Here is a 22,895-nt window from a genome sequence, read left to right on the forward strand (position 1 = left end):
CACCTCCATGGCCAGACTGATCTATTACACACTCACAGGGCTGGGTTGCTTTGGGGTGTGGTGCTTGACCCTGACGTGCTTAGTCAGGAGCTTCTGGTCATCGCACGTGTAAGCACACAAGTGGCAGTGGAGCACTTGCAGAGCATGGGACATTTTGTGGCGCCGAAGGTGGCTGGCTCGTATGGACACAAAATTGCACTCGCTGCACCGGTACAGTGCCAGACCCTGCCCACATACACACAGACATGTGGAGATCATAAACATTTTAAACAAATATAACCACACTTTAAGCTTTGCCATTTTAAACAAATATATCCACACTTTAAGCTTTGCCAATCAATACAATTCAAACTTATTTGGTGAGTGCCATAACTGTAAAGCAAAACTACATCATAAACATAAGGCAATAAAACTATTTTGTAACCATTGCAAAGAGACATAATGCTATGACTTACATACACACGCAAACACACACACACAAACACGCACAAAATATATGTGTCAAGTAATAATCACAAAACACACCTTTTCATGGAGCTGCATATGTTTGATGAAGTGATTTTCTCTAGTACTCTTGTAAGAACAAATCTTGCATGAGAACTTGAATTTGACCTGATTTGAGTTCTGTGGGTCTTGGAGTTCTTCTGTTTCTTTGAAGGTTTCTTGCTGGTCAAACACTTCATCCTTCATGGTCATGTCCACCTCATCTACTTGCTGCCTTGATTTGTTTACATTACAGCAGTCATTATTAATATTTTCTAAACAACTATCAGCCTTATTAAGTTCTGTATGAACAGTCCTCTCTGGAGGTTTGGTCCCATCCCCTTCCCTCACTGCTGACACAGCAAGACTGCTCCCATCTTGACTCATCCCTAGAGCCTTCAAGTCACTACTATCTTCATTTTTCACCCTTTCACTCTCTGCAGAACTTTGATTGCTTATACTTATGGTCTGAACAGCACATGGTTCAGTCTTGACACCTGACATGCTCAGACTATTATGAGGATCTTCCTCTTGAGAATTTTGATGAATGCATTCTGAGAATATACCATTTTTATTCTTGGGTTTTATTCCACACTCAACATTCTTAAGATTTTGGTTCTGTGCATGCTTCTTGGTCACCCTTTCAGGAAAGTCTTTCATCAGGCGCCTCTTGTCAGTGTTCCTTGCACTGGAGTGGCCCACTAACTGCTTCTTGGATCTCCTGCGCAGTGGACTTGGCTCTGGTGAGAGTGGACGGGAGAGGACGGAATGGTAGCGCCTGGCAGAGCGATCTAGGCCCAGGGTGGAGGCATGACGAGTAGTGACAGGTGAGGGAATCAACTCACACATGACACCAACATCACGAGTAGTAGGTGATGTCCCATTCTCTGATAGACCTCTTAGTTTTCTTATTTCCTCCAGAATGATGTCCTGCACAATCCAATGGTTCCATCAATACCAAACAGTACTTTCACAGAATTATCACGGTAGTTTCTGCTCATAATACACAAGTCAAGTTTAGGTAAAAAATATACATAAATCAATAAATGAATGAGTAAAAATAACTGAATAAATATATGCATATACTAAGAATACTTTTATATCTGATTTCTAGTCCTTCAAATAAATATCTTTGGTTTATCTACCTACCTTTATACCAGGCTGACATTTCCATCAAAGGGCAAAACAAGATAAGGCATCTCAATGCTTGCATTCACAAGCATTTCACAGCTCATCCTCTACACTTCTATTCTTTGCTCTTAAGGCCGGTTGCACACGACACATTTTTTTGTGGTCAGTGGCCATCACAAAGAAATGTTCAAAGTTGAACACATACATTTCTATGGATGCATACACACAGGCCACTTTTTTGTGGCTACCAAAAATTAGTGGTGAGTAATGACGGGCGGGTCCATTTTTCTGACCATACAACAGTGGGTGGCCACAATGGCCAGTGATAGAAACTATTATTTCCAATAGCAACATGCACACAAACCACTTTTAGTTGCCACCACTTTGTCACCCAGGACAAAGAGTTAACTATTCCTTATGGAAGTGAAGAGGATGGAAGACATATTTAAGTTGCTTGACTGTGAAACATTGATTGCACAGGTTGAGAAAAGACCACAACTTTATGATTTCCAGCTGAAGGGATACAGTGATAAGAATACTAAAGAAAAATTATGGACAGAGGATATGAGGTTGTGGTCACCAACTGGAGTAATCTTTGACCTGAAGAAAGAAATGAGAACGGTAACATGATATACTTTATAAAAAGAAAAACATTGTTCTTCAGTAAATTTTATGTTACACCTGACTGCTTGTCTGTGCGTTTGTCAGTCTGTCTGTCTCATTGTATGTTAGTACATATGCATGTATATATGTATGTGTGTTTGTATCTATGCGTGTATATGTTAACGTGTGTGTTTGTATATAATATGAAAGTGTGTGTATGTGTGTATTTACCTAGTTGTTGTAGTTTTACAGGGCCTGGGCTTTATGCTCGTGTGGCCCCGTATCCATATCTACACTTATCCAACTTTTCTTTAAAATTATGCAGTCTTTGCTGACACCACTTCCTCACTCAAAAAGTTCCATGTCTCAACACATCTTTGCGGGAAACTATATTTTTTAACATCTCTCAGACATCTTCCCTTCCTCAGTTTTTTACAATGTGATCTTGTGCTTTGAATGTCATATTCTTCTCTCAGGATCAATTTCTCATTATCCACTTGATCCATTCCGTTAATCAATTTATAAACTTGTAACAGATCCCCTCTCTCCCTTCTCTGTTCCAAGGTTGGTAGATCCATAGCCTTTAGTCTCTCCTTATATGTCATTCCTTCAAATTCTGGAACCATTCTTGTAGCCATATTTTGTAGTCTCTCCAACTTCCTTATGTGTTTCTTTTTATGAAGGGTCCACACTACTCCTGCATATTCCAATCTGGGTCTTATTATAGTACTTATCAATTTCTTCATCATTTCTTTGTCTATGTAGTGAAATGCTACTCCAATATTCCTTACCAAATTATATGTCTCTCTGAAAATTCTATCAATATGGCTTACCAGTTGATTGTTTTCTTCCATCGTTACTCCTAAGTCCTTTTCCTTTTTTATTTTCTCCAGTTCTATTCCATTTCCCATCTTATAGATTCCCACGGGTAGTCTTTCACTCTTTCCCCATTTCCATGACATGGCTTTTGTCCACATTGAATTCCATTTCCCACTTTTTACTCCATTCCCAGATCTTATTTAGGTCTTCCTGCAGTATTTCACAATCCTCTTTTTGCTTTATAACTCTGCATAGTTCCGTATCGTCCGCAAACAGATTTATGTAGCTGTTCACTACTTCTGGCATGTCGTTTATATATATGAGGAAAAGTATTGGTGCTAATACTGACCCCCTGCGGCACTCCGCTTTCTACTGCTCTCCACTTGGACTTCATATCTTTAACTACAGTCCTTATTTCTCTCCCCCTCAAATAATTTTCCATCCATCTCAATGTGCTTCCTTTTAAGACACCCTTCTCCTCTAACTTCCACAATAATCTTGCATGTGGCACTTTATCATTTATTTAATAGTTCTGCCATACTTTTTTGTTCTTCCACCATCCCATTCTCTTCTTTTAACCTTTCTATTGTTTCTTTTTGCCTATTTTTTCCATTTATGAATCTGTAGAACAATTTCAGTTGCTCCTTACATTTTTCGACAATGTCCTTTTCATAGTTTCTTTCCTCATCTTTCCTCACCTTAACATATTCATTTCTCGCTGCCTTGAAGTTTTCCTTATTTACTGGATTTCTATTTCCCCTCCACCTTTTCCATGCTCCATCTCTTTTCTCCTTTGCCCTAGCACACCTTGCATTAAACCAATCTTTCTTTCCTTCTTCTTTAGGTCTTTATTTCGGGACATATTCCCTGATTCCTGTTTTGTATATTTCCAAAAATAAGTTATACTTCTCTTGCACTGTCTCTGAGTTTTCCATCTCCTCCCAGTTAACGTATTTGAAGTAGTTCTTGAGATTTTCAATATCAGCCTTTCTGCAAATTAATCGGTCTCCTTTGTATGTATCATCTCTATCTTCCTTTCCCTCTTCTATATCCATTTCTAATATTACATGGTCACTCTTTCCCAATGGGCACTTATATCTTATATCATCGTTCATTTGTATACCCCTTGTAAAAACTAGGTCCAATCTCGCCAGCTTGCCGTTTCCTCTGAATCTTGTGTTTTCCTTTACTCTTTGGTCCATCATATTATCTATCATTAGGTTCAGGAATCTTTCTCCTCAGGCTTTTTCCCCCATACCACTTTCATAATTTTCCCAGTCCACTTCTTTACAGTTGAAATCTCCTACTAATATAACTTTTCTCCTTTCTTTAATGATTCTCATTAGACTCCTTATTGTGTCATCTATCATGTCTTTATATTCTTGACTGGTCCATGAATTTCTTTTTGGTGGCACATATGTTACAATGATTGTTAACTCTTTTTTTATTAATATGCATCTTAACATACAGTACTTCTGCTTTTCCTTCCCCACATTCCACTTGGTTTATCACCATCTCCTTCCTTAACATTATCATGACTACTTCTCCTCTTTACCCCCTCTGTCTCTCCTCCATACATTATACCTATTATCCAAGTCTATTTTGATTGCCTCATTTAGTTTTGTTTCAGCCAGGCATACAATATCTAGTTCTTCTTTCTTTATGTAATCTCTTAATTCTAATTTACTTGATAAAACTCCGTCTACGTTCATATACATCATTTTTAGTCTCTTTAGTCTCTTGTGTGTGTGTGTGTGTGTGTGTGTGTGTGTGTGTGTGTGTGTGTGTGTGTGTGTGTGTGTGTGTGTGTGTGTGTGTGTGTTATTCACCATGGTCGTCTACTGGTCACCCAGCCAGTCTTTCTCCTACGGAAAGAGCTCAGAGCTCATAGTGACTGATCATCAGGTAGGACTGAGACCAAACCACACACTGGGAAAGTGAGGCCACAACCCCTCGAGTTACATCCCGTGTGTGTGTGTGTGTGTGTGTGTGTGTGTGTGTGTGTGTGTATTTACCTAGTTGTAGTTTTACAGGGCCTGGGCTTTATGCTCGTGTGGTCCTGTCTCCATATCTACACTTATCCAATTTTTCTTTAAAACTATGTACACTCTTTGCTGATACCACTTCCTCACTCAAACTGTTCCAAGTCTCAACACATCTTTGGAAACTAAATTTTTAACATCTCTCAGACATCGTCCCTTCCTTAGTTTCTTACTATGCGATCTTGTGCTTCTAAAGTCATATTCTTCTCTCAGGATCAGTTTCTCATTATCCACTTCATCCATTCCGTTAATCAATTTATAAACTTGTATCAGATCCTCTCTCTCTTCTCTGCTCCAAGGTTGGTAGATCCATTGCCTTTAGTCTCTCCTCATATGCCATCCCTTTAAATTCTGGAACCATTCTTGTAGCCATTTTTGTAGTCTCTCTAATTTTCTTATGTGTTTCTTTTATGGGAGTCCACACAACTCCTGCATATTCCAATCTAGGTCTTATTTTAGTACTTATCAATTTCTTCATCATTTCCTTGTCCATATAGTGAAATGCTACTCCAATATTCCTTAGCAAATTATACGTCTCTCTGAAAATTCTATCAATATGGCTAACCGGTTGATTATTTTCTTCCATTGTCACTCCCAAGTCCTTTTCCTTTTTTAGTTTTTCTAGTTCTACTCCATCTCCCATCTTATAGATTCCCACTGGTCGTCTTTCACTTTTTCCCATTTCCATGACATGGCTTTTGTCCACATTGAATTCCATCTTGACATGGCTTTTGTCCACATTGAATTCCATCTCCCATTTTTTGCTCCATTTCCAGATCTTGTTGAAGTCTTCCTGTAGTATTTCACAATCCTCTTTTTGTTTAATGACTCTGCACAGTTTCGCATCGTCCGCAAACAGATTTATGTAGCTGTTCACTCCCTCTGGCATGTCATTTATATATATGAGAAAAAGTATTGGTGCCAATACTGACCCCTGTGGCACTCCGCTGTCTACTGTTCTCCACTTGGACTTCATATCTTTAACTATCGTCCTTATTTCTCTCCCCCTTAAGTAATTCTTCATCCATCTCAATGTGCTTCCTTTTAAGCCACCCTTCTCCTCTAACTTCCATAGTAATCTTTCATGTGGCACTTTATCAAAAGCCTTTTTTAGATCTAAATAAATACAGTCAACCCATCCTCTCTCTCTTGTACTTTATCAACTATTCTAGAGTAGAAACTCAATAAATTTGTCACACATGACCGACCTTTTCTAAAACCAAATTGGCTATTTGATAATATTTTGCTGTCTTCAAGAAACTCGATCCATTGCTTCTTTATTACTTTTTCACACATCTTGCATATTACACTAGTTAGTGATACCGGTCTGTAATTTAAAGGTTCCTCCTTCCTTCCGCTCTTATATATGGGAACCACCTCAGCTCTTTTCCACTCCACTGGCACTGTTCCATTTTCTATTGAGCATTTTATGCTAGTTCTTCCTTACATTCTTTCAGTATTCTGCCTGAGACTTCATCCGGTCCCATTGCCTTTTCCTCATCCAATTCCGTCATCAACTTTTTTATTTCAAGCTTGGTTACTTTAATCTCTTTCATATAGATAGTCTCTCTATTACCCTGTGGTCTTTCAAATTTGGATTCCTTAGTAAAGACCTCATGAAATTTACTATTTAACAGTTTTGCCATACTTTTGGGTCTTCCACCATTCCGTTTCTCCTTTTAACCTTTCTATTGTTTCTTTTTGTCTTATTTTTCCATTTATGAATCTGTAGAACAATTTTGGTTGTTCCTTACATTTTCGACAATGTCCTTTTCATAGTTCTTTTCTTCTTCCTTTCTCACCTTAGCATATTCATTTCTTGCTGTTTTGAAGTTTTCCTTATTTTCTGGATTTCTGTTTCTTCTCCACCTTTTCCATGCTCCATCTCGTTTCTCCTTTGCCCTAGCACATCTTGCATTAAACCAATCTTTCTTTCCTTCTTCTTTAGGTCTATATTTCGGAACATATTCCTGACCCCAGTTTTGTATATTTCCAAAAATAAGTTATATTTCTCTTGAACCGTTAATGAGTTTTCCATCTCCTCCCAGTTTACGTTTTAAAATAGTTCTTGAGATTCTCAATATCAGCCTTTCTGTAATTTAATCGGTCTCCTTTGTATGATTCATCTCTATCTTCCTTTCCTTCTTCTATATCCATCTCTAATATTACATGGTCACTCTTTCCCAATGGGCACTTGTATCTTATATCATCGTTAATTGGTATATCCCTTGTAAAAACTAGGTCTAATCTTGCCGGCTCATCATCGTTTCCTCTGAATCTTGTGTTTTCCTTTACTCTTTGGACCATCAAATTATCTATCATTAGGTTCAGGAATCTATCTCCCAGGCATCTTCCCCATACCACTTTCATAATTTTCCCAGTCTACCTCCTTACAGTTGAAATCTCCTACCAATATCACTTTTCTCCTTTCCTTAATGATTCTTGTAAGACTCCTTATTGTGTCATCTATCATGTCTCTATATTCTTGGTTAGTCCATGAGTTTGTTTTGGTGGCACATATGTTCCAATGATTGTTAACTCCTTTTGTTAATATGCATCTTAACATACAGTATTTCTGATTTTCCTTCCCAAACTCCACTTGATTTACCACTATCTCCTTCCTTAACATCATCATGACTCCTCCTCCTCCTTTACCCACTCTGTCTCTCCTCCATATATTATACCTTTTATCTATGTCTATCTCCTTCCTTTTTATTGCCTCATTTAACTTTGTTTCCACCAGGCATACAATATCTGGTTCTTCTTTCTTTATGTAATCTCTTAATTCTAATTTACTAGATAAAATCCCATCTATGTTTGTATACATCATTTTTAATCTCTTGTTCTTATCATTTTTAGTTAAACTTGCTCCATTCTTTTCTCTTCTTTCTCTTTATATACCATTTCCTTATCCTGTCTCCTATAATTCTCCAAAAAAATGCCTTCTTCTCCTCCTCTGACCTTTCATTATTTTTTTCTCTTGCTTCTGCCACCAGTTCATTGTGTCTCTTCCTTTCCTCCTCGTTTCTATTTTTCTTTATATATATATATCTTTGCAACCTTCTGTTTCTCTGAGTTTCGTTTTTCTATATAGTACTTCTGCTGCTGCTTGTGATTTTAGTAATATCTTAATTGGTCTCACTGTTCCTTCTTGATATGGTCCCATTCTATGGATTTCTTCTACTTCCTCTTCTAAGTTCTGTCTATCCTCGTCATTCAGATGTTTTAGTAGGTCTTTTACTGATTTCATTTCGTCTTTTTCCCTTCTTGGTCTATATTTAACATTTTTTTCTTTCAGTCCAAAAATAATTACACTCTTCTTTTTTTCCAATTTCTCTTACTAAATTTTCTTTTTCTTGAGGACTCCTATCATTTTGCTTGTCATATTTTCATCTCTTTCTTTTAACTGTTCTTGAAATACTTCTTGAAATGATTCCTTGTCTTTCTTATCTTGGATTCTCCATGCTTGTACTTCTTTTTAATCACGTCTTGTACTCTTTCTTCTTCTTTGTTAACTAGATCTTTTAGCTTTTCTTTTCTTTCTCGGCTTTACCAAGTCCTTCTTCCATCAATTTCTTATAGTTCGCTATTTGGACTTTTAATTCTTCATTTTCGGTTCTTAGCCTAGTTTCGTTTTCTTCCACTCTTTTTATCCTTTCTTTCAATTTCTGGAGCTCTTTATCCTGTTCTTCATTCTCTTTCATTCCCATACTCTCCTTTATCAATGTGTGTGTGTGTGTGTGTGTGTGTGTGTGTGTGTGTGTGTGTGTGTGTGTGTGTGTGTGTGTGTGTGTGTGTGTGTGTGTGTGTGTGTGCTTTATATATTATATAATATTTCTTTTGTATAGTATGATGACACCTCATAAGTGGCCACTACTGAATGGCTTGTGTGCCAGGTGCACCTACTCACCACTTTTCATGGAGAACATTTTATGTGGCAGCTACTTTTTGTTGCAGCCACTGATCACAAAAAGGTATCTAGTGGGCACCTGGCCTAAAGGAAAGAAGTGGTATAAACTGAAGGCCAGCATACTGACCCTGGAGGCAAGAAGCTCCATGAGAGACCCAGACACCACAATGTGGCCCGGACTGGTCTCAGTCACTCTCACTCCTCGAGCCATGCCCTGCTGTTGGAGACTGATGAAGATGTTCCTGCTGGAAGCCAGGCCCAGCTCTGCAGTAATATCCCTGTGCAGTGTGGCCTCAAGCCTCTCAAATGGCTGCAATGAAGGACAAATTATTATAAACTCCATTCATATGCATGATCACTTCATGAAACTTGTTCAAACAAAATACAGTGGTACCTTGAGATAAAAGTTTAATTTGTTCCGTGAAGGAGCTCGTATCTCAAATAGCTCATATTTCAAAAGATTTTCTCCCATTGAAATGCTCTGAAATGCCATTAATTTGTTCCAGCTTGCCCAAAAAGAGCACCCCTAATTTTTTTTTTTTTTTTTATATGTTTTCAGGTAAGAAAAGATACTTATAAATAATATCTATTGCACAAAAACTTAATAAAACATAACAAAAGATAATATAAATAGATAAACTACTCTTGTAAAGTATATTTATCTAAGAGGATGTATTCCACAGGATGTTACCCTACCACATTCCCAACCCTCCCTTGGGATTGTCGATCAGCTAGTGTACAAATATAGCCACCCACAGAAGACTGGATGCTCTAATAATCACAGAACAACTCTTTGATGATCCTGTAAACATTATTCCTTGAGTAAATTAAGTTTGAGGTAGGAGAGAGAGAGAGAGAGAGAGAGAGAGAGAGAGAGAGAGAGAGAGAGAGAGAGAGAGAGAGAGAGAGAGAGAGAGAGAGAGAGAGAGAGAGAGAGAGAGAGAGAGAGAGAGAGACCGCAACACCATAGCCGTAGAGGAGGTTTGTGTACATTGTTCTCCCCCCTCCGTGAAAAGCATCGGTGGAGGAGGTAGGTAGAGATAGAAGAAATTTATTTTGTCTTTTCAGTTACATCAACATGCATACTTTATCAATGCATGAACATATATAAAGTAACAGCAAAAATCTATTTAGTGTTCTTACCTTGGAGACACATGTTTTTGGTTAATGGTGGTAAATGGTGGAGAAGGAGGAGGAGGGAGGGAGGAAAGAATTCAGGCACCATTCCCACGTAAACATTAAACATATACCAAAACTGCACTTTCTTTAGGGTAAAAAGGTCAGTAAGTGGTGTGAAAATAATGAAAGAACAATCGCAGTGCATGAGATTCACGGGAAACACGTAGATACTAGCTCAGCTGAGGCTGAACCGATGCACTGAACCGCTGACTATAGCGGCAAAATCCCCAAGTATGACTCGCATCTCAAAACTTTGCTTGTATCTCAAAATAAAAAAAATTACCAAATCATACCTCATATCTCAAAAAATTCCCATCTCAGGCAGCTTGTATCTCAAGGTACCACTGTACAATAAAAATCTTTTAAGCCTTTCCTCATCTTAATATTATACAAATGTCTCACCTCAACAAGCTCATTTGAACAAGCCAATTTCTGGGTCCACAAATCAACCTTGCTGCAAAAGTCTTCTTTCCTTTGCTGCTTGGTGAAGTCTCTCCCTAATCTAAACTTGACACCGAGATTTTTCAACTTTTCCTTTCGTTCTTTCTCTTTCCAATGTTTTGTAGGCTGTCTAGAATCTTCATAGACAGGAGTGAAGGCTGGTGTATCTGCTCCATGCCCTATTGAGCTTAACCTCTGAGATCCTGAGGATATGATAGCAGGAGCAGCAGTGGCAGCAGCAATGGGTGGCTCCAAAGACTGAATCTCACATGGAGCTGGGACTGAATCCTCAGTGGCAGCTTTTTCAGGAATGGCTTGAGTCACCTCACTCGCAGCCAGAACACTGATGTGGATGTTATCCAGTGTGTCAGGACCTAAGTCATACACATAATTAAATAAATCATTAAGTATATACATATAAAATGCACCTAGAGAAAAAATCATTGTATCATAAAGGAATTCAGAATGTTTTAACTGCAAAACAGATATGAAATATATATATATATATATATATATATATATATATATATATATATATATATATATATATATATATATATATATATATATATATATATATATATATATATATATATATATATATATATATATATATATACATCTCACCTTCCATTATCATGTGAAATTGGTGCCTAAAAAAATGCGCGATAGCGGAAAACGCAATAACGGAAGTGAAGAATAAATAGGAAATAAATAAATTGGTGCCTCAACCCAAACATTTTCATAAAAAAAAACAGCTCTTAACAACAGAATACCACGTGCGAGGCTGAGGGGTGGTGGTGGTGGTGGTGAGCAGAGTGACCAGAAACAATCAGCTCCCTTATTCAAATCACGTGATGTGAATACACAGCGATGATTGGCTGCTAGCTCCTTATGTTCTTATGATTATCATCTTTCTTCCCCTCCACCTCTTCCTCCTCCTCCTTCTCCTCCATCTAAACATTTGTTGGTGTGTGGTTGGGATATGGGTAGTACTTCTACTACTACTACTACAACGGGTGCACGATAATGACTTTCCAGGTGCGCTAAAACTGAATTTTGCAATTTTCATAAGTGCGCCATAAAGCCTAAATGTGATAACGGAAGGGCACGATAACGGAGGGTTAGGTGTGTGTGTGTGTGTGTGTGTGTGTGTGTGTGTGTGTGTGTGTGTGTGTGTATATATATATATATATATATATATATATATATATATATATATATATATATATATATATATATATATATATATATATATATATATATATATATATATATATATATCACAGTTGAGAAAAAAAATTAGATATGAAATTACATATTACAGTTGAAAGAAAAAACTGACACTTACCAATATCTGGGAGGTGGTGAGAGGTGTCAGCAATAGTGATACTAAGTGGGTCAACAACTCCCTCTTCCTGTCCTGCTGACACTGTGATGAAGTCAGCCACATGCTCAGCTTCTCCCTCACTCACTGGATCATTCTGTGAGATGGCTTGAGAAGAGCTAAGTTCTAGCCCTGAGTTGTCCACAAGTACATCCTGAAAGTTATGGATGCTTGCTCAAGATATTCTGAACTCTGGAATTACTTGATAATGAAAGATAATGATAGCCAAACCCAATAATGAACATTAAATCTCCACGTATGGAGATTTCAATGTTCAATGATGGTCTTACTCTGAGAATCAGATACTCAAAGATTTTACATACTCAGAAAATATAAATATATCTATTAAGAGTGACACTAAAGACTCAACCAGATGGTGGAAAGTTCATAAGATTTAAGAGAATACACAAGGGAGCAAGTCACACTATTCTGTACCACATATACACAACAGCCAGTTTTGGCTTTATGGTTTCTTGAAGTTAATATGTCTTGAGTGTATCTGGTAACACAAACAACCAGATTTAGCTTTGTTATTGGTGTACAATTTTATTTGAAAATTCTATACAAAATATTGATTACGTGAATAAATTATAACGTTAATATGAAAGAATATTTACAATGGCAAGTAACATTGAGTATTATCAAACTGTACTATATATATATATATATATATATATATATATATATATATATATATATATATATATATATATATATATATATTTTTTTTCTTTTTTTTTCCCCCGTCCGATTTCCCTATAATATTGGGACTAGGACGGTGCCTCCTGACAGAGGAGTCAGGACTTTGGTTTTGGCATTTGGAAACTGTTATCCCAAGTGGATGCCCTTCCTAACCTCGGACCATGGCCAGGATTCAAACCCATGCGCTGAGAACCCGAGGGCCCACAAAGCGCACACGGTCCCACTGCACCACGGCAGCCCCCCCTATATATATATATATATATATATATATATATATATATATATATATATATATATATATATATATATATATATACAGTGGTACTTCGACATACGAAATTAATTTGTTCCGTGGCGATCATTGTATATAAAAAAAAATCATATATCAAATAAATTATTCACATAGAAATTAATGGAAACAATTAATTTATTCTAGTGATATGAATTTACCCACCCCCCAAAAAAAATTAACATGTTTTAAATACCACCTAAATATAGATCTAATATAAGATAAATACAATGTTTATTGTATGCATGATATAAATGTACTATATTGCCCAAAATAACAACTTAACCCGGAAAACTCCAGACATGTTGATAGACGTTCATCACGCAAGACTTTGGGCATGTTGATAGACATTTAGGTGTTTTTGGGCTATATTTTGGCTATTTTCTTCCCGTTTAATTAGCTTGTGAGCTGGCAACATTCATCAGGAGTAAACACATGCTATACATCATTGTGTCATTAACTCCCACAATGGATGGTGGGAGCGACAGAGATTTCACGCTGTCTGATTCCACCACCTCTTCCGCGCACATTCTACACTTCGGCCCTCTTGCCATGTTGCAGGGAGACAACTTTTGAATGAGAGTGGTATCAGAACAGGCAACGAGAGAGAGAGAGAGAGAGAGAGAGAGAGAGAGAGAGAGAGAGAGAGAGAGAGAGAGAGAGAGAGAGAGAGAGAGAGAGAGAGAGAGAGAGAGAGAAAAGGGGCCCGTTTTCTATCGCTCTAGCCAAGGCCGTTAAACCCGATCGGACGCAAGGCCACGTAACCCGATGATACCACCTCATTCAACCTGTGATATTTTGGTAGCCATAGCATCTAGAGACTTCTGGTTTTTTGCATTGCAAAGATGAAGAGTTGTTTGTGGGCAGAACACCATTTGTACTCACTCGTTTATTGAATTTCCAAGTGTAATCAGTATGTGAATACAGGCTATTTTGTGTGCTTCTCACCAAACCTGCCTAGTTAGCGTGAGTAAAATGCATATTAAACATGCATTCGTGCTTACCGACACTGTGACAGAACTTCGTATATGTAGTAGGGAGGAGGAATTGGCGAGTTACCCATCCCTTACTATTGGCACACCACATGAACTGGAGTTTCTCTTTAAACACCTTATGTGCTTTAAAGGCTCTGGGGTTCTCAGAATGACACACCAACAATGATTTGACTTTACAGTTACTACTAGCATTAGCGCACAGGGCCAAGTCACAGATATGCACATTACGTTCATATTTTGCAATTATCTTGCGTTTCATATCCATTACAAGACTCTTCTTAAGTTTCTTCTTTACAGCCTCCTTATTTTTACTTTAGGGACCCATGATCACGAGGTCTTGAGTTCACAAAACTTAATAAAAAATACACACTGCCAAGGAGCACAGACACATAGATGCATAAAGGATGAACAACAATACACAACACGAACTGAATGTTCAGGTGGACGCGCGTAGCCGAACGATCGCTGTGCCACCTACTGATGGCTATTCGTATCTTAGAAATATCTTTGTATTTCGAGGCGTAAAAGTATATTAAATTTTTCGTCGTATATAAAAAATTGTATGTTGGAGCGTTCGTATCTCAAAGTATTACTATATATATATATATATATATATATATATATATATATATATATATATATATATATATATATACAGTAGGTCCTCGTTATACGGTAGTTCTTTATACGGTAAATTCATAGTTACAGTATTTGGAAATTACTACCCTCGATTCAATATACGGTAAGAAAAATTCACAGATATGGTATCCGCTCATGTCATCTGACAGGGCCCAGCGTGGGGGACCAGGGGTGATGACCTCCCCGCCACTCACAGTACTGACTTTAACTTGACCACCCTTGGAACCTATTATCTCTTCCCGTCCCTCCCCTTTTTTTAACTGCATTACATATTACTTACATGCACTACTAATTAGATGAATAAATGGAATATTAAAGGGTCTAATGTAAGCCCAAATATATTTATAATAATCATGGCAAACACTAAAAGACTATTACCAGCGGCGAACCATACAGCAACTAATAAAGGGCACAGATGGGCCTGGCAAGCCCACTATCAGTGAATGGTGGAAGTCATATAACATCAAGCACGCCTTAGATAACATCAAGTCATCTTGGGATGAAGTGAAGACGTCTACCATGAACTTGGCATGCCACTCACAGTACTGACTTTAACTTGACCACCCTTGGAGCCTATTATTTCTCCCACTCCCCCCTCTATTTTTTTTAACTGCATTACATATTACTTACATACATTACTAATAAAATGAATAAATGGAATAAAACCTACTACAAGCGGCGAACCATGCAGCAACTGATAAAGGGCACAGATGGGCCTGGCAAGCCCACTATCAGTGAATGTGGAAATCGTATAACATTAAGCACATCGTAGATAACATCAAGTCATCTTGGGACGAAGTGAAGACGTCTACCATGAACTTGGCATGGAATAAAGTATGGCAAGAATGCGCGCATGACTTCCCAGTAAATCTGTGTCATAGGGCTGGCTTCGATGAAGTTGATGATGATGATATTCAAGATCTTTTGGAAAGCCATGCTGAATCTCTCTCAAATGCTGAAGTTATAGAGCTAGACAAGGCATCACAGGAGGCAGAAGAGGGAGACGAGGAAGAAGAACCTGTGCGTGGTCTGGACATCAAAATTCTTAGAGAATGTCTCGGTGGTATCGAAAAAGCTCTGGAAACTCTGAAGGAACGTGATCCAAATCCTGCCAGGAGTAGCAAAGTGGCTCATGACGTAGAGAAAAATGTCAAGATTTATCAAGAAATCTATGATGAAAAAACAAGAAAAACTAAAGTCCTCCATCTACTCGTTCTTCAAGCCAGTCAGACATGCCGTCCCTGTCACACCGGCCGACCCTGCTACAGCTGGCCCTTCCTCAATATCCTCTTTCTTCAAACCACTGAAACGTGCCGACCCTGCTACAGCTGGCCCTTCTACATCTGCTTCCCACAGTGCAGACGATGACGTCTTATCCTTGTCTGCCCACTCGGCAGAAGATGAGTAAGGGCTGAAATCCCTACTGTCCCTTTGCCTCGGGAAGGACATCATCTGATAGAATACATGGCGATTGAAAGGTAAATAAAAACATTTACTGTTTACTTCTTTTACGCAGTACTTTACTTTTTTTTTTTATGATTATTTTCATGTATTTTCATTCCGTATGGGTGACTTTTGACGTGCTGGAATGCATTCCCTATTATTACATGTTATAATGGGCTCGGTATATGGTAAATTCGATATGCAGTAAGGTTTTCAGGAACACAAATGTACCGTATAACGAGGACCTACTGTATATATATATATATATATATATATATATATATATATATATATATATATATATATATATATATATGGGGGGTGTCAAAGCTGTTCGTAGAGCGAAAATTCGTTAAGCGGACGTAATTTTTCCATAGGAAATAATGGAAATAGGGGGGAAGCGTTCTGGGCTGGTCCCCAACATACCACGTGGGTTAAAAAAAAAAAAAATTATATATACGTTTGGCAGCATATTGGGCCACCGGTTTACCACTACTTTTATATGTCATATGAGTCATTGGAAGTTAGAGGAGCTACGTACAAATTCTCTCACATTCTCGCATTTATGTTCACAAAACAACATTTCTATTAGCTTTTTACAAACCTTGCCTCCAAGAAAGGATTGTTTTGTAATGCATAGAGTGAAATCTTACATGGAATACCAAAAAATAAAGCAGAGATGAGATGAGCCACAGACGAAGTGGGAGACTCGCAGCGACTCGGCCGCTTCTTCTTCTTCTTGTGACCCTTTTAGCCTGCATGTTGTCTTTCCCCATGATATTTGTTTCCACTCCTCTATTGCCTGCTATAATGGATATCATATCTTAGTATTCATATACGCTCATGCCATGACGATAACCTCGACTCCGTGGCACTGAGTGACAGTGAATTATTAATTAAATACCGCAGTACTTCATTAGTAATTCACTCTCACTCAGTGCCACGGAGTCAAGGTTATCCTCGTGGCATGAGCATATATGAATACATAGATATGATATCCATTATAGCAGGCAAGAGAGGAGTGAAAACATAAACATCATGATGAAAGACAACACGCAAGCAAAAGGGTCACAAGAAGAAGAAGCAGCAGCCGAGTGGCCGCGAGTCTCCCGCTTCGTCTGTGGCTCATCTAATCTCTGCTTTATTTTTTGGTATTCCATGTAAGATTTCACTTTATGCATTACAAAACAATCCTTTCTTGGAGGCAAGGTTTGTAAAAAGCTAATAGAAATGTTGTTTTGTGAACATAAGTGCATATATAAGAGAGTAACACCATCTGGAGAAGTGGTGTTCCCAGCAACCTCAGAGCAACCTGAAAGCAACCTTGTCAACGTCCCTCCAAGCATTCATGGATGCCATTTCGCTGCAAGAGGTTGCTCTGACGTTGTTAAAGAATCTTGGATCCAGCTCCAGGAGCCAGCCAATTATAATGAAACAACCACGTCCCTCACCCTGCAAATTCAATCCCAGAAAATTTGCTAAAACGGATGTGGTTGTACGTTATGCGGATTTTTGGTCTAACTTTATATAGTATGTTAAACCGTAAATTCGTTAAATGAACGTTCGCTAAGCGGAGTATTACTGTATATGTGTGTGTGTGTGTGTGTGTGTGTGTGTGTGTGTGTGTGTGTGTGTGTGTATATACAGTAAGGTCCCGAGTTACGTCAGAGTTACGTTCCTGAAACATGACGTAAGTCGATTTTGTACGTAACTCGAGTTTTTGTACTTTCAAAGCATATTATCGAGTTTTCAACCAATCATTTTTTATGGTTATTCAGGTAAGTAAAAGGTTATATTGTTATATTGGTATATTTACAACTATGTAGGAATATATTGATTAGGGCCGCGAACGCGAAGGACTGCAGGTTGCAGAGAGGGGTGGACGCCTGAGGCTGCCAGGAGGGTGGGCAGGTTGAATGTTGTGAGTCTTGTGACGTCCAGAGTGGACAGCAGGGAGCTTTGTGGAGTGCGGTGGGAATAGAAGCATTATATAAGTAAAAGGTTATATTGTTATATTATTTACAACTATGTAGGAATATGAAACACAAGCTTGTTTTTGTTGTTGATTAGGGCCATGACATAAAGGACTGCATGTTGCCAGAGGGGTGGACACCTGAGGCCGCCAGGAGGGTAGGCAGGTAGAATGTTGTGACGCCTGGGGCGGACAGCTGGGAGCGTAGTGCAGTGCGGTGGGAGTAGAAGCGTGGGCAGCGGAGCAGGAAATGCAATAGGGATCAGCAGACAGGCGCAGACGGTGCAAGTGAGCTGCGAGTGTCGTGTGGCCCAGGCGAAGGCTCTGGAGTTGTTATTGTTGTGATGGTGGGTGCGCAACCGCTCAAGGTCGTCTACCTCCCCGTTGTCATGGTAACAGGCTTCCCATTTTCGTTTTCTCTCCCTCACACACAGCTGCTGCCTCACTCGCTCACTCATTCTGCCAAAAAATATTGTAACCTAACATTAACATACACAAGCAACTTGTAGTTTTTTTTTATTATCATACGAGAATGTTTGAATTCACATAAAATTTATTTCTGTTTCATCATCTGACTTAAGAAAGCTGAAAGCCAAGTTAATGGAACATACCTGTTTCTGAGGTGATGTTAAAGTAAGAAGTTCTTCATCAGGGGAGTCTGGGGATGAACATCGGCTTGAGGTTGATGCTCTGGATGGAGTTGACAGTCGGGATGGAGTTGAGGCTGGAGATGAGGTTGAGGAATGAGAAGCTTGCTTGAAGAAATGAAGAATTGATGACTGTTTAGCAGCATATCTCTTCTCATCATAGATTTCTCTGTAGCAAGTCACTGCATCTTCCATTGCCCTGTGAACTCTGGCAAAGCGTTCTGCATTTGGGTCTTGCTCTTCAAAGAACACCATTGCTTTTTCCAGGGCTTGAAAAGCGCTTGCCATGTTTTTTATTGTAAACTGCCGTAACACTACGTCGTCATTTTCATCAGCCTCTGTTTGTTTCCCCAGCTCCATCAGATCTTGCGTTTAATTCTGAGTCGTGAGAATCGAGGACCTCAATTATGTCACTCTCCTCTATGTCCAGACTTAACTCATTCCCAAGCTTTACACAGTTGCTCTTGGTCTCCTCTACACTATCACTATCAAAGCCTATAAAGTTATTCACTAGGCTAGGACACACGCTTTTCCACACACCATTCATGTTTGACTGTGTAACCTCAGCCCAACTTTCTCCAATGTTTTTCACGGCACTGTAAATGTTAAAACCTTTCCAGAACTCTTTCAGGCTTTTATCACCTTTTTCTGTTGCATGGATGGCCTGTTTGAAGGTTCTTCTCAGGTAATAGGCCTTGAAGGATCTGATCACCCCTTGATCCATTGGCTGAATCAATGACATTGTGTTTGGTGGCATAAATACAACTTTAACATTTGGGTTGAGTTCACGTAGGCTTGCAAAATGACCAGGAGCATTGTCAAGAATCAGCAGTGCTTTAAATGGTAGATTCTTCTGTGCACAGTAGCACTCAACGTCAGGCACAAAACAACTGGAGAACCACTCAATGAACATTGCCCCTGTCACCCAAGCCTTGGCGTTACTTTTCCAATAAACTGGGAGACTAGCTTTAACCCGTAAAGTCCGACAGGCCTTAAATAGGGCTGCATTGCACACTTCCGACAGTCCTTAAATGGGGCAGCTACTTTGAGCGCTAATAAAAACCGCGCTAGCACTGGTAGCGCTGCTATATTTGGTCATGACGTAGGCCTATGGTAGTACTGTCGGCTCCCAGGAAGCACACCGCTCTAGCCAGCTTTTTTTTTTTTTTTTTTTTTTTTTTAAAGGGGGGTGAAGAGAGGAGGTAGCTAGCTGAAGAGAAAGTGGGTGGGAAGAGAAGGGGTGAAGGAAAGTAAGAGAGAGATAGATGGTGGGCTTGACCACCTTGCTAATTTTAGGCTCTAGCCAGCTAGTCTCCCGCAAATTTCTGTGAGGTGCGTGAGCGTCTTGTCGCGGTGATAATTATTTACGTATTTACGTATTTACTTATTTAAGGAACTATTATTTACAACTATGGCTACTGGTGCTAAGAGGAAGCTAAAGTTTAGTGATAAAAGTGATAGACAAGGCGGGACAAGACGGAAAGTGCACAGGTTGGAGGTAGATCCCGACCCGCTATTGTGACAACATCGTCACCCACGCTTGATAAAACATACGTAACTATAATCAGCCAATATGAGTGAAAACACGAAAACATGTGAAAACACATAAAACATGAGCAGTGCCTTACATTATGTAAGAATACACATAAAAGCACCTCCCGAGTTGCCGCTACCACAATCTTCTCCAATTATCGGTTATTATTCTGAGACAACCATAGTGAGTAGAGCAATAAAAACTTGTAGGATGATGCATTGTCATGTCTACTAACAGCAGATTTTTTTCCAGAGTAATTTATAAAAGTTGATTTTTTTATGATAATTGCGGTAATGGGAGGGTGCGAATTTTGCGGCCATCGGTCTTAGCGGGTTAAGAATACCCTTCATAGCTCTAGGATTTTCTGAGTGGTAAACTAGCAGCGGTTTCAGTTTAAAATCGCCGGCACAGTTACCCCCTAAGAGCAGTGTGAGTCGTTCCTTAGAGGCTTTGTGTCCTGGCATGCTTTTCTCCTCCTTTGCAATGTATGTCCTGCTGGGCATGCGCTTCCAGTTCAGTCCCGTCTCATCCACATTGAATATAAGCTGTGGAATGTAGCCCTCTTCTTTGATAATTTTTTCTAAGGTTTCAATGAACACTTTTGCTGCTCCGTCATCAGCACTGGCAGCTTCTCCACATATTTTTCTGTTTGTTAGATTTCCTCTAACTTTGAAACGTGTAAACCAGCCCTTGGAAGCCACAAACGTTTCAATTGTTTCTCCATCCTGGTTACTTTTTTTTTCAAGGCCTCATAGAGTGTGCGGGCTTTCTCACAAATTATTTGCTAACTCAGCGGCATGCTCTTCTGATTATTGTCCTCAATCCACAGCAAAAGCAGTCTTTCCATCTCTGTCAACACACCTGTTCTTTGCTTCGTTATCACTGTAGAGTTCATGGGAGTAGTGCCCTTCACATTAGCCAAAATACGGTCCTTGTCCTTGAGAATGGTAGCAACAGTCGTCCGACTCATCCCTAATGCATGGCCGATCGCTGATGCTTTTTCTCCCTTCTCATGTCTTTTAATTATGTCCACTTTTTCTTGTAGGGTAATGGTTTTCCTGTTCTTAGCATTACTGCTATCACTCAGGAGTTTTCTTTTTGGTGTCATTGAGGAAGATACTAAGATAGTCAGCAAACGCAGATGTAGGAACACTCTTGCCAGGGGCGACGGTGTGGTGGAACTAAGGTACGTGCACGCATTTGTCCGTTGTTTCGAGGGTCGAGTGTGTGTGTGTGTGTATATATATATATATATATATATATATATATATATATATATATATATATATATATATATATATATATATATATATATATATATATATATATATATATATATATATATATATATATATATATATATATATATATATATATATATATATATATATATATATATATATATATATATATATATATATATATATATATATATATATATATATATATATATATATATATATATATATATATATATATATATATATATATATATATATATATATATATATATATATATATATATATATATATATATATATATATATATATATATATATATATATATATATATATATATATATATATATATATATATATATACACACACACACATATATATATATATATATATATATATATATATATATATATATATATATATATATATATATATATATATATATATATATATATATATATATATATATATATATATATATATATATATATATATATATATATATATATATATATATATATATATATATATATATATATATATATATATATATATATATATATATATACAAGAGGGAAACTGGCCAAAGGCAACAAAAGATAAAAAAAAAAAAGGCCCACTTAAAATACAAGTTTCCTAAAAGATTGGTAAAAAATTTGCCAAAAGATGTGGACAAATGTCTTGAAACCTCCCTCTTAAAAGAAGTTAAGTCATAGGGAACACGGAAATACAGAAGCAGGCAGGAAGTTCACGAGATTACCAGAGAAAGGTATGAATGACTGAGAATACTGGTTAATTCTTATATTAGAGACTTGGACAGAATAGGGATGAGAGGAAGAAGAAAGTCTTGTGCAGCGAGGCCACAGGAGGAAAGGAGGCATGCAGTTAGCAAGATCAGTAGGGTAGTTACCATGAAAATAGCGATAAAAGATAGAAAGAGATGTAACATTTCAGCGGTGAGAAAGAGGCTGAAGACAGTTAGTGAGAGGAGGGGAGTTCATGAGACAAAAAGCTTTTGATTTCACCCTATCTAATAAAATTGTGTGAGTGGAACCCCCCCAAACATGCGGAGAGTACTCCATACAAGGACAGAAAAGGTCCTTGTACAGAGTTAGCAGTTGGAGGGGTGAGAAAACTGATGAAGATGCCTCAGAACACCTAACTTCATAGAAGCTGTTTAGCAAGAGATGAGATGTGAAGTTTCCAGTTAAGATTATGAGTAAAGGGCAGACCGAGAATATTTAGTGTGGAAGAGGGAGAGAGTTAAATGTCATTGAAGAAGAGGGGATAGTTGTCTGGAAGGTTGTGTCGAGTTGATAGATGGAGGAAATGAGTTTTTGAGGCATTGAACACTACTAAGTTTTCTCTGCCCCAATCAGAAATCTTAGAATGATCAAAAGTCAGATGTTCTGTGGCATCCCTGCGTGATCTCTTGACTT

General features: G+C 38.2%; 1 protein-coding gene across 3 annotated transcripts in view; it reads right to left on the reverse strand.

Moving 5' to 3' along the window:
• LOC123509576 (zinc finger protein 652-A-like) overlaps positions 1–22,895 on the reverse strand; it is a 71,562-nt gene that overhangs the window by 25,614 nt on the left and 23,053 nt on the right. For all 3 annotated transcript variants that reach the window (XM_045263945.1, XM_045263947.1, XM_045263946.1), the window contains exons 3-7: positions 11,960–12,149; positions 10,570–10,982; positions 9,116–9,298; positions 526–1,413; positions 37–225 (exon numbers count right to left, since the gene is read on the reverse strand). In XM_045263945.1, the coding sequence (XP_045119880.1) occupies positions 37–225; positions 526–1,413; positions 9,116–9,298; positions 10,570–10,982; positions 11,960–12,149 (1,863 nt within the window). The remainder of the gene's footprint in view (positions 1–36; positions 226–525; positions 1,414–9,115; positions 9,299–10,569; positions 10,983–11,959; positions 12,150–22,895) is intronic.

This window comes from Portunus trituberculatus, chromosome 27 (genome assembly GCF_017591435.1).
Source record: "Portunus trituberculatus isolate SZX2019 chromosome 27, ASM1759143v1, whole genome shotgun sequence".
NCBI classification, from domain to species: Eukaryota; Metazoa; Arthropoda; class Malacostraca; order Decapoda; family Portunidae; genus Portunus; species Portunus trituberculatus.